The following is a 12148-nucleotide window of genomic DNA, read 5'->3' as shown; positions in this document are numbered from 1 at the left end:
GTGACTGGCCAGTGTGAGTTTCACCAAATACTAGAACTGATCACTTGAAGCCAGAGAGAAGTCGCTGAAGAAGGAATGAGCGCGCTGTGCAGACACAGTCTGAACGGAAGCCCCGAGAGGCGGCAGGCAGCACGACCAGGTTGAGGAGGGGTGGGCCGAGCACAGGCGCAGTCCAGAACTGCAGCCCACGCGGCTGTCACCCACCTTATGCAGAGACTCGGAGAGGCCCGCCCTCTCTTCAGAGCGGTCCTGGAGAAGCCTGACCCCACCTCGGAGCGTGTCCCTCTGTGGCGGGGGAGGGCTGTCTTTTGTGCAATGACCCACATCAGCACGTCTCACTCTGGTGCATTTTCACTCTTCGAGGTACATGCTTTAAACGGACCAGCAGTGAGTGTCGGAAGCGGTATCGGTCTAAGACCTTTGTGTATCTGTTTACGTCCAGAGTTTTGTGACAGGCCCTGCCCCCGCCCCCGCCCGACCGCTGCAAAGGAATCATTGCACTTCATTAAACTTTAGAGGTGAAAGAACCAGTTGAGGTCGGGGCCTGGCCCCTAGGCTGCTGCTGTGACCCTCGTCCCCAGATGGCTCGCTTCCCCATCTGTGACTCTGCTGTGCCCAGGGGGAGCAGTGATCCCGTCTTTTCCGCCGTCCGCCCCGCAGTCTACACCTGCTCGCCTGAGGTGGCGGCTGTAGCGACACGGCAAACCTGCCTGGGACGGTTAGGCCCCTGCGCCCACGGCCACTTTGGGCCTTGAGACGAGTTAATGAGGCAGAGGAACTTTCTCCCCACCCCCACCCCCCATCCCTTTCCAATGCCACGAAATCGCCATCCCTCTGGGCTCAGCAGGCTGGTGAACCATTGGAGTAGCTCTTTTAGAGGAGATCTCTGAGAGTTCGAGACCCCCCAGACCAACCCCTCCTCCCTCCCCGACCCCGATAGTGTTTAGACAGGAGGGTGCGTGTTGCTCTGTGCGCAGACACTGGCTCGTCAGAGGGGCGGCCGGGCATTTTGCACCAGGAAGAATCAGAGATGGCTTTTCGGAAGACTCGAATGGACCACAAACACATTACGGAGGAACAGATTTTGCTGACATAAGTCTAGTTTTGTAATTCAATCATGGATCAAGCATATGTGGCTAACTTGCAGTTCGAAGGGATCCCATCAGTGAAAAAGATTTTTTTAAATGACTGCTTTTAGTTAATTTTTAAAAAGTCATCTCTTATCAAAAGGTTTAAACTTTCCCACCTCGATCTTAAAAGCATGTCAAACAATCCACATCAGATGCCGTAAACGTGAACTGCGAGGGAAAATGGTACAATCTTAGTGGGAAGTGGAATCAAAAGGGTTTGCTGTCCTTAGAATGTTCCAGAATGTCAAGGCAGTTGCTTGTGTTTAACTGTGAACAAATAAAAATTTATCGTTTTGCACTACTTCGCCGTGTCGCTCTGAAGTGACTCGTGTTGGCCTCTGCAGGGCTTACAGGCAAAGTGGGGACTAGTCCGAGGTGCAGAAACCTCGGGGTCTGTGTGGGTTGGTGACCTTGGGCGGCGGGTGGAGGGGGCTGACAAGTTTCCAGATCTGGCTTTAGTCTCTTAAGATCTTTTTTGTTCTGGCAGAACATCTGACAAATGGTCACAAATCTCCAAATTTATGTGCCTCAAATTCATGCTCTCTTCCCGAAGAGAGGCCCGGTGCTGTGTGTGTGTGGGGTGGGGGTTGACTTGAGTCATCGCTACCAGAAAACAGATGGTGGCGGCCTGCGGGTCTGCAGGGCTGTCCCGCCTTTCTTTCGGCGTGTGCTTGTCTTCCGAGGGGTCGGCCGGCACGTTGGGCTTTATGCAGCCCTTTGGCGGAGCCCAAGTGACCCTGACCTTGTTGGGAGCTGACTAACCCTGAGCCCTGCTGGTTGTGTTTTGTGAGTGTGTCCGGGAAAAGTGCAGCTTGCACCCAGCACCTTCCATGTGCTGTCAGGCCAAAGGCAGGAATCCCCCTGTAAATGGCTGTTAGACTTCTTGGCCTCACCATCCCTTGCTGGGGACGCGCTGGGGGGCGGGGAACCAGGGCGGAACAGCTCTGTTTACAACGCGGCTTTTAATTGCTTGCCTGTGCCCGGTCGCTCCCTGGAAATCGGGCTCCTTGGCCCATTTTAAGGGTGGAAGCAGCTCCTTTGAGACAAAGACTCAGGTGGCAGCTTTGAATTTTGTCCAGAACACCCGGGCATTCTTGTCTGACCAGGTCTCAGATACCCGAGGGCCACCGTGCCGCTCTGCGGGCCTCTGGCAGAACCCGCTCGGAGCCGGCTTTCTGGAGCTGGGCACACTGCAGGGGCTGCTCTGTGGTCCCACTCGTGAGGCTACTGCCCAGTGTCCTGTGATGTCTCAGCATAAACGTGCTTTTCCTTGAGGGCTGAGTCCCAGGAAACCACGCCAGGCAGAGAGATGGCAGAACACTTTTATTCTTGACTGTCACCCCCGAGGAAGCAAGAACACAGAAGCTAAGTCGCCCCCTGTGAAGGGAAAAGCCGACAGTCAGCATGTCGCCACGCGCAAGGGCCGGTGGCCCATCTTACAGTCATGGGCCTCACTCGTGTCGTGAGAGCCAGACAATGGTCCTGTGCAGGAGCCACAAAGTCAGATTCTTCCAGCGTCTCTCAGTCTCCGTCTCCCAGGTAGAGGAGAGGAAAGGTGGGCTCGTTCCCCTGCGGGCTTTGGTCCGGGGACCTGGTCACACTGTAGATGGGCAGTGAGCTGAGCCGCGGCAGCCTGGGAGGTGGGAGCAGCCCTGTCTCACAGAGGGACACGTCTTGCCTGTGGTGGCCTCCTGCAGCCTGGTGGCCGGCCTGGGGACCTGGGCCTGCCTGGTGTGGGGGACTGGCGGAGCCTCCCGCGGACACCCTCTACCAAGCACACCGGGAGTGGCCCATCGTCACGGGCGGGGTCTGATGCTCAGGGGCGAGGAGGAGTTAGAAGTTAAAGCAGGACGGGAAGAGAGGTCGTCAGGGATATGTCGGGGGCGTCCCCTTTGCGGTTAATGAGTGACAGGAGCCGTGGGTGCCAACGACAGTGGATTGACCCGTGGAAACTAAGTAACAAAGCACCCCAGGGGATGGGACCGGGTGGCAAGCAGGTCACTGGCTTTGAGTTACAGCTTCCCACCAGGTGGTCTCCAGGGAGGTTTTGAACTTCCCTTGTCCTTGCCCTTGGGTTTGAGACTGTCTTTTCTAAGTCGCCTGCACCAGGGTTTCCGTGACCCCGGCCGGGCGCCTGCGGTCTGGGGAGGACCAGCGGCGGCCACGGTGGCTTCCTGGCGCTCCCCGGGCTCACTCACGTGCTGCAGTGCTTTCCGGGGCAGCTTCTCCGAGTGGGCGACCCATTCCTTCATCAGGTCGAGGATGATGGGGATGAGGCTGACCACGCCGCCGTAGTGGTTCCTGGCCTCGTCACAGCTGAGGTGGTTCACCACGTCGTGAGGATATCTGCCGGGGCAAGAGGGGGCCAGTGAGGCCCCCGTCCAGGGACCTCATGCTGTGTGCCGTGGCGGGCCACTCCCCAGCCTCGGAGGGCAGTCCTCATCCTGGCCACACGGGAGGCCCGTGGCAGGTTTCAGGACTGCGAAGGCACCGTCCCCACAGCAGGTGGAGAGGCCAAGGACCCAGGTCACCCTGGTGTGAAAGGAGGTGTAAACCATGCCCCCAGATTTGGAGACCCCTGGCTGAGGACTGCGGAAACCCGCCGGAATGGCCCCGGAGTACGCCGCGTCGCCCTCGACTCTTCTTACCCTAATGGTTCCTTAGGACCTGGGCGCCTGAGCTCCGGATTCCCTAGGGCTCAGAAGTCCAGGGCTGGCGGGGCTCACTGCTCTGAGCCCCTCCCTGCGCCTGGGGCTTGCAGCAGGGGGAGGGGCTGTGTCCCATCTGGGGCCTCAGGGTCCCCGTTAACTGTTCCAGTGGATCAGTGGGCCTAGCATTTCCCAGGCCTTGGCCGTTCGGGTTTGGCCGCCTCTCCACAGAGGACCCGCTCCCGTCCCCGCCCCTCCCCACAAGCACACACTACCGAGGCGTCAGGAACAGGGCCAGCGGACTCACTTTGCTCGCAGGCTGCTGAGGTCGTTGCTTTGGCTCACAAGGGTTTTGCACTTCTCGAGCAGGTTGTTGGTGACAGGCGTGCCGGAGTGCAGGGCCTCGAAGCGCTGGCAGAGCTTGCTGAGCTCCGCGCAGGTGTCCAGGAACATGAGCAGGATGCGCCGGTCTGTGGAGTTGTTGCAGTAATGCTCCATGTAGCTCTGCACCTGCGGGCCCCCCGCCAGTGCCGTCAGCAAGGGGGGGAGGTGGGGCACCACCCCGGGCCCAGCTGCTCCGTGGGAGAGCCCAGGGACCCTGCCCGGCCTCGCCCGGCCTCCCGGGGTCCAGATGCCAGTCGTGTTGAATGCACAGACCCCTACGTAGAGCAGACGTCATTAAGTGTCCCAGGTTCCCTGCAAAATGCTTTGCAGGCCCAATCTCACTCGTCTTCACCTAAACCGTACGGGCTGGGTAGTTTTTAAATCCTCACTGTACAAATGGATGCTGGAGGCTCGGGGAGGTGACGTGAGCTGCTTGGGGACCACCCAAAGTAGCGAAGCTGGGTTTCGCTCCAGCTCAGCGGCTCCAAGCCCCACCTCTCACCTGTCCCCATGTACCCAAGCTGATGCCTAAAACAAAGAGCTGGCCTCTGACTTTTCATACCACTATCCCACTTAGAGGATGGCTGGGTGGGGCCACCCAGCCTGAGGAGCAAATAGAAGGAACTGGAATCCTTTGCAGTTTTGTGGTCTTGCGTGTCCAAGGCAGAGAAAGGAAGGATACGTAAGTCAGCGGAGCTGGGGAAAACGATTATCCACATAAGAAGAAAAACGTCTCTTCCTCATACCAAAGACAAACATCAGCTCTAGGGGGACGAGGTGCTTAAACACGCAGCACACGACCAGACCTCAGCGTGAGCGCGCTGCAGACGCGGGAGTGGGCAGGCCGTCCTCAAACGAGGCAGAGGGCGCGCATGGCTGGTCTGCTCAGACAAACATCAGCTCTAGGGGGACGAGGTGCTTAAGCACGCAGCACACGACCAGACTCAGCGTGAGCGCGCTGCAGACGCGCGAGTGGGCAGGCCGTCCTCAAACGAGGCAGAGGGCACAGCTGGTCTGCTTCCCGCTCCTTTTCTTGAGGGGTCCTCCGTGGGTCAGGGCTCTATCTCTCCAGAGTGACCTGGGACCACCCAGTGCCTCGACTGGAGGTCAGGCGAGGGCGGAGGCCTGACCTTGCCCTGGGGAGCGGCCGGTGGGTCCAGGCAGGATCACCACACGGTTCCCTTCCTCTCCACGGTCTGGTGGGAGGGACATGGTGACCTCCAGCACCCATAAAGGCCTGAGTCTAAACCAGGGTTTTCCTGCTGCCACTGGGAGCCCTTTTGTTGCTAGAGGCAGAGGCTTTGACACCCACTGGGCACGCCTGCACACCCGCCCTGGGACGAGGGTTGAGGACGGAGGAGCCTGCACCGTGGTGTAACCACAGCAGAGCAGTGTCATTGGGCCACCTGGTGTGTGCGCATGTGACCGCAGGCTACGTCTGGTCCAGGGAGGGCAGGGTGAGGTTGGAGAGTCAACACTTAAGATAGAATCAAAACGTGGGGCCGCTGTTTACCAAGAACCTTCTGGAACCTAATGCAGGACCCCCCCTCCTCACACTCGGGAGGAGCTGGGGTCCTTCAGCTCTGCCGCAGACTCAGTGACGGGTGCGTGCACCTGGTCCTCTGAGCCTCTGGGGAGTGGGCTAAACAGGATGAAGCCAATTAACTTCCAAGTAGTTCAGGTTCAGGAGGGTGTGCTTCCACAGAGAGCCTGCACACCTGGCCAAATCTTACAGGTGGCTTGGTGTATCAAGGTGAAGGTCATATGGGTGTTCATTTTCCATTGGTTCGAACTTTTTCAAGTTAAACTGGGAGGTGTTTTTACAAAAACGAGAAAAAAGAATTTTTAAAAGGGCGCTCGCCAGCGAGGGCTGCTGTCTCCATGCCCGGGAGTGGGGTGGGGTGGGGGCCGGGGCCTGTGTCCCCAGTGCACGGAGCCTCAAGCCGGTCCCTGAGGAGACGCGGGTTAAGTGAAAGCGTCCGTGGTCAGTGTGCTTGGCGTGCTGAGCTTCTCGAACGCCCTTGGATCCCCAGCTGGGACCACGTGTGTGCACCTCGGGATGGCCCCGCACGCAGCCTGCGGGTGCGGCCTGACATGTGCTGTGTGTCCGAGGATCATCTCATCAACCTGCTTCTCAGCCCGTGGGGGGTGGGGGGGGCATGTGCTGCTCTTCTCACTTTACAAGCGAGGAAACTGAGGCTCAGAGAGGCGGATCACTGGCCGAGGTCACAGCAGTGGCCCTTGCGGCTGAGTCTTGAGCCCACGTGTGAAGGAATGAACAGGCGGCTCCCTCCGTGCGTCCCCTCTCCGGGCCTCAGCTTTGTTTGTTTCCGTCTTTCTAGCAAGGGGCGGGGCCCGGGGCTGCCCGGCACGGGGCGGGGGGGCGCTGCGACACCTGCTCGATGCTGCTGATGGGCCGGATCTTGTCGTGGGCGCTCTCCCTGCAGTGCTCCAGCGCCGCGATAAAGGTGAACTGCTGCTGCTGGAAGAGCTTGTACTTCTGCTCGATGCCGCGGAGGGCCTCCTTCACCTCGTTCATCGCCCCCGCCGCGCTCGCTTCCAGGAGCAGACGGGCCTGCGGGCGGGCAGCAGTCAGGAGCTTCCAGGACCAGGCTGCAGACCCAGCGCTGGCGTCAAGGGCAGGGCGCTCACAGCCCGCACGAGGCGGTGCCCCACAACCCTGGGGGCGGGGACTGCTGTCATCCCTCTGGCTGGGAAGGGACTGAGGCCCTGGGAGGCCGCGCACTTGCTTGAGATCCCCCAGGCCGTCCGTGACAGAGCCGGGCCTGACCCAAGCCCATCTATCCGCCAAGGACACATTCTTTGCCATAAAACGACTTCCTTCCCTCCATGGTGGACAAGAATTTCTCTGGTCCTCGGTCTCCCCAGACTGTGAGAATCTCAATCGCTCTCTCTCTCTCTCAATCTCTCAATCTCTCAATCTCTCTCTCTCTACCTCTCAATCCAGACTGTGAGAATCTCAATCGCTCTCTCTCTCTCTCAATCTCTCAATCTCTCTCTCAATCACACACACACACTCACTAGACCAAATCGTTTTAAAACATCGGCCACTCTGCAGTTGGCGAGATCCTTCCCAGTGGGCCAAGCAGGGGAGAACTCAGCCCTGGACCGTCCAATCTGAGAAGATGCAGTTTCCCGGCCCAGTTTGGGGCAGACACCCTGGTCTCAGGTTTGACCATCCCCAGGCTGGGGCCCCGGCCTCCTCCCTGGCCCCTCCCACCCTCCACCCCCGTTAACTGCAGGGTGACCCTGGTTGGAAATGTGAATGCCTCGGAGCGTGCTCTTTTTTTGGTGCCTCACAGACTGTCCCAGTGTGATTCAGGCGTCCACAACGCGTCTCGAATCTCCCTTGGGAGCAGGAAAGCCCACAGATTCTGTCCTCTGTGACATCACAGTTTGGCTGAGCACACACAAAATACTCCAGGTCACAGGTTTATGGAATGTTAGAGCTGGAAGGAACCCCAGCAGATCAACTCCCCTTAACCTCTGGAGGGAAAATGACACCCAGGGTGTCACAACAAGCGTGTGCCAGAGACGCCCTAGGTCCTAGCAACCTCGAAATTCCCCAGCACACACGGAGCCCAGGCACAGACATGCAGGGGTCAAAGGAGGTGTGTGGAGGGAAGGAGGAAGGGTCCTAGCAAGATGCTGCAAGGGGGAGGGGCCAGAGGACTTGGCAAGGCCACATCCGGGCTTCCTGGCAGGTCCCAGGTGGAGGGTGAGAACCAAGTGCAGCCGGGAGGCATTTCTGCTATGCCTCCCTGGGCACCCGGAGCCCAGCGCGGGAGGATGGGAGGATGGAGCCAGGGAGGATGTCTCTCCGGCATCAGGGAGATGAAAGGAAACGCAAGGGGAGCAGACCAGATGATGGCCTCCAGGACCGAGTGGGAGCAGTGACTCAGCTTGGGGAGCGCTGGGTGATGGCGTCCACGTCCTGGGCTGCGAGCTGAACCGCAGCCAGGCCGCCATAAAGGAGCTGGGCCAGAAGGGACCCTGACAGTTGTGCCCCATGAACCTGAGAGGGTTGACTGTATACACAATGGAGCCCACTTCAGCGGCTGCGCCTGGAGGCCACCCCTGGGAGCCACAGTGCCTGTGTTCGCCCACAGAGCAGGGCAGGCGCGCTGCGGGCTGGCCCGGGGCCAGGCCAGATAGGGCAGCGGCCCCTTTCCAGCTCCACCGCCTCCTCGCTCAGCCCTCCTATTGCCCCGTGAACTGGGCAAGCTGAAAGGGGAGCTGGGTTGGGACGTGGTGGGAGCCCACAGTTTGTTGAATGCCTGCTGTATCCAGTTGCCTCCTGGCCCCCACCTGGAGGCAGAAATGGCACATGATGAATAAGGACGCAGGGGTGTTCTGTCCAGCCTCCCCTGGCATCAGGGGCATTTGCCTTGGCACAAAATTTAAGGGGGCACCAGAAAACCCAGCAATCAAGATAGGTAAAATTTTTTTAAAAAGTTAATACTAAAAAGTCCATGAAGAACAAAACCCCAGAACTTTAAGTAAAGACAGTGCCTTGCCTTTGGAGCCTGAGGCAACAGGGAAAATCAGTAATAATTGATCCTGTCTCTTAAAATTTTGATATTTTATTCTAAATGAGTTTTTGCATAGATTTTGGTTTTTAAAAAATCTTGCATTGAAATATTATTTATCTTGCTTACTGAGGTTTTGGGCATCCCCCCAAGTTCTGAGCCAAGGCACAGTGCCTCACTTGCCCCACCCTAGTTGGGGCCCAGGGCTTACAAATGACTCGGAGCTGAAACCGAGAACAGTCCGTGCAGCACGTGGGCAGGCTCAGGGAGGGCCGAGCGCCTCTGGCCTGGCCTCTCCCATAATGCTCAGAGCTGCGGGCGCTGGTTAAGAACCTGAGCTCTGTTGTCACGGGGTCTTGGGTTCAAATCCTGGTTCTCCCACTTCTTGCCGGCCTCGGGCCAGCCGCTCATCCTCCTCTGAGCCCCAGAGTCCTAACGTGCATTGCAGGAGATGGCAGGTGTAAGGTGTGAGCCCAGAAGGTGGCAGTGCCCGGTACTTGGAGCAGTCAAAGGCACTGCGATTAAACAGCGCACATGTGTGACCGGGGATGGGCACGGCGTGCCGCCCCAAAGCCGCAGGGGCTGCTGAGGGCTCGACCTCCTGGAGGGGGGAAGGTTTGAAGAGGGTGGGCTTCGGAGAGGTAGAGAGCGCGCAGGTGGGGCTGGGGTGGGGGACCCTGGGCTAGAGGTTGCGGGGTGGGGATGTGGGAATATCGTGAGCAGGTACAGAAGGCGACGGTTGGGGTGAGGCTGCGGGACGCCAGGCGTCAGGCAAAGCTATGAGGGGAACCTGGAGGCGTGTAAAGCAAGGAAGCGAAGAGCGCTCCGCACGTGCGTTCACGTTTGTCCCTCCACATGCCGCGCCTCACAGGTGCCGGGCTGTGCACCACTGAGCGGAGCGAGCGAGGTCCGCCGCCCTGCAGGAGCTGCCTCTTAGCGTGGGAGGCAGCCAAGCTGGATAAGGGAATGAGGAGTAGTTCAGATAAGGGCACAGCTAGAGAAACCGAGGCAGGGCAGTGGGACGCAGAGGCCAGGGGCGAGGGCTCCGCGGTCTGCAAAGGGGCGTTTGCAGAGGGAGGGTCGGTGCGCTGCATGGCGAACTGCAGCTGTGCTCCAGCCCTCAGTGTGATCCTGGGTGGCTCGCCCCAGTCTTCCTAACACCAGGCGACTTGATGGGGCTCTAGGAAAACCCTGGACGTGCATTAGCTCGGCCCTCACCACAGCCCTGTGAACAGGGTACCACAATTATCCCCGCACGGCAGAGGATGAAGCTGAGATCACACGGCTAGGAAGTGAGTGAGCCAGGATTTCCTGCTCACCTCTGCCTGATCGTATAAAATCCGGGCTCTTAACTCGACTATCTCCCTCCTTCCCTCTGGAATGGTCCAGAGAGACAAACATGCCAGACATCGGAATGGGGGCGGACTGAAAAGCTGCTTGAGCCCTCCGAGGAGTCACGCACTAACTGGACTCTGGATCTCGCTTCCACTCCCATGAGACTCTTCTCTGTTCTCCATCCTAAAGCAATGGGGACTAGCATTCAGAGGCTGCCCTGTGTACCTGGCTCCCTGCCACCTTCCTGAGGCTTCCTGGGGCTGCCAAACTCTCCAGGGATACAGTACTACCTCAGGGGTTGGTGGCCCCAAGAGCCCCTGAGAGCAAAACTGACTCGGTTCTTGATCCTAGAGACTTGTGACATGCATGCCAGAAACGTGAGAAGAGCTGTAATAAGCTATCCAAAGTGATCGTCCCTTGAACGAGAGTCACTGCAGCCAAATTAGTCGGGATGAAAGACACAGGGTGCAGGCACTTCTCGCTCTGGGAGGAAGAAGGAAAAAATGATTACCCAATAGGTTTTAGGCTTTAATTGATTTGTATTTTTCCAGCCTGCTAAAGAAGATTAAATCGTGGTATGAAAAGCGCCTAGGGCTTAAAATAAATGAAGAGAAAGGCAAGTCATTTCAGAAATGTCCAGGAAGCAAACCGAATCTCTCTAGTGCAAATCGCAGGCTTGCTTGCGGTGTTCTTTGTTCAGGGGGAGGCAGCTTCCTTTCCTTCCCCAGCTGTCTTTGCAGTTGGGTTTGACAAGCCTACCAAGGTTTGAGCACTTTGAGGAAGCAGTTCCGAGGGGGAGACAGACCTCAGCCTGTCTCTGGGCTGCTGGTGGGTGGAAAAGGCTTTGGCTGGCAGTCAGGACACCTAGTTCCAGCCCTGGCTTTGCCTTTGATTAACAAGTGACCTTGGCCGAGAATGTTCTCCTTTCTGGGCCTCAGTTTATCCACCCATAAAATGAGAGAGTTTTTATTAGAGGCTCTTTGAGGGGCTTTCAGATGCTCTGTGATCAACGACTAAGGGGGAAAGAGGCCCAGAAAGGGGAAATGACTTGCCCAAAGTCACTCAGTCAACTATTTTTCACCATTCTGATCCTCCAAATTCTCATCTGTAAAATGGGAATGAAGGTGCCTATTTCTCAGGGTTGGCGCAAAGATTAAATGAGATAATACAGTAGCCCCTATGTATCGTGCCCTTACTAGTTGCCAGTTACTGCCTAATACTTCAGATACATCGGTTCACGGAATCCTCCCATAATCCTCACTTCACGGGGGAGGAAGGGAGGCACAAGCAGGCCCACGCAGCTGGGGAGAGGGCAGCCAGGATCCGAACTCTGGGCAATCCCTATTGCCTATGCCATCTTCCCGCTCCATGTACACACACAGGACAGTTGAGCGCACAGGGCTCAAAAACGGTAGTTCCTGCTAAGAATGGCACCATAGCTAAGAGCTCTCAGTTCAGCGCTGCGTCCGCACCCCGGCTGCTCGCGTCCCACTGGGGATTAACGCGACCCCCACCAGGTCCCACTCCCTCCCCATCCCGGGGCAGCAGCGGCGGTCCCCCGCACTCTCCGCTCCCCCAACCCCCAGTTTCCGAACCCGGGGCTTTAACCTGGCTTGTCCTTCGCTCACAGAGCGCCCCGAAGCTGGAGTGTCTCCGTGGGTGTCTGGGGCCCCGGAGGGGCGGGGAGGCCCTGCCCAGGGCTTGGGACGGGGGTTGGGGTGTATGAAGGGCGGGGAGGTCGGGGTGAGAAGCGGGGACGCGGGCTTGATTGTTACCGCGGGTGTCCTAGCAATGAGGTCACGTGGCGGCCCGGCCCCACCCCCGGGGCGGCCGGCGGGGTCTCCCGGCGCTCAGAAGCGGCGAGTGGGGGACGGGGGTTTCCGGCGGGGTCTCCTGCCCTCCGGCCAGCCTCATGGACGCCCTTCCCTCTTCAGATGTTCTCCCTCACCTCTGTTCTTCAGAGATGGGGAAACTGAGGCCCAGAGAGCAGAGCTCAACGCCTGCGCCAAGGCGCGTGGGCGGAGCCGGGAGCAGGCTCCGCCTCCCGCCCCCTCGGGGGTGCCGCCCTGCGCTCGGGGTGTTCTGGGGTGTCTGTGCCCAG

At 58.6% G+C, this 12148-nt stretch overlaps 1 protein-coding gene across 5 annotated transcripts; it reads right to left on the bottom strand.

Moving 5' to 3' along the window:
• Window positions 1–1243: 1243 nt before the first annotated feature.
• Window positions 1244–12142, bottom strand: SPACA9 (sperm acrosome associated 9). 5 transcript variants are annotated; one of them, XM_015594160.2, is made up of 5 exons: window positions 11656–12142; window positions 6558–6737; window positions 4086–4288; window positions 3329–3476; window positions 2437–2507 (listed from the first exon to the last, which is right to left on the bottom strand). In XM_015594160.2, the coding sequence occupies exons 2-5, from the start codon at window positions 6699–6701 to the stop codon at window positions 2496–2498; spliced, it is 507 nt and encodes a 168-aa protein (XP_015449646.1). In that variant the 5' UTR covers window positions 6702–6737; window positions 11656–12142; the 3' UTR covers window positions 2437–2495. The 5 variants fall into 5 exon arrangements, with proteins under 5 accessions (XP_006918142.1, XP_024906895.1, XP_024906896.1 ...); XM_006918080.3 differs by having other exon boundaries at window positions 1244–3476; XM_025051127.1 differs by having other exon boundaries at window positions 1244–3476; window positions 11823–12142.
• Between the last annotated feature and the right edge of the window lie 6 nt (window positions 12143–12148).

This window comes from Pteropus alecto, unplaced genomic scaffold (genome assembly GCF_000325575.1).
Source record: "Pteropus alecto unplaced genomic scaffold, ASM32557v1 scaffold67, whole genome shotgun sequence".
In the NCBI taxonomy this organism is placed as follows: Eukaryota; Metazoa; Chordata; class Mammalia; order Chiroptera; family Pteropodidae; genus Pteropus; species Pteropus alecto.
Note: the sequence above shows the minus strand (reverse complement) of the source record. Positions and strands in the feature narration are given on the sequence as shown.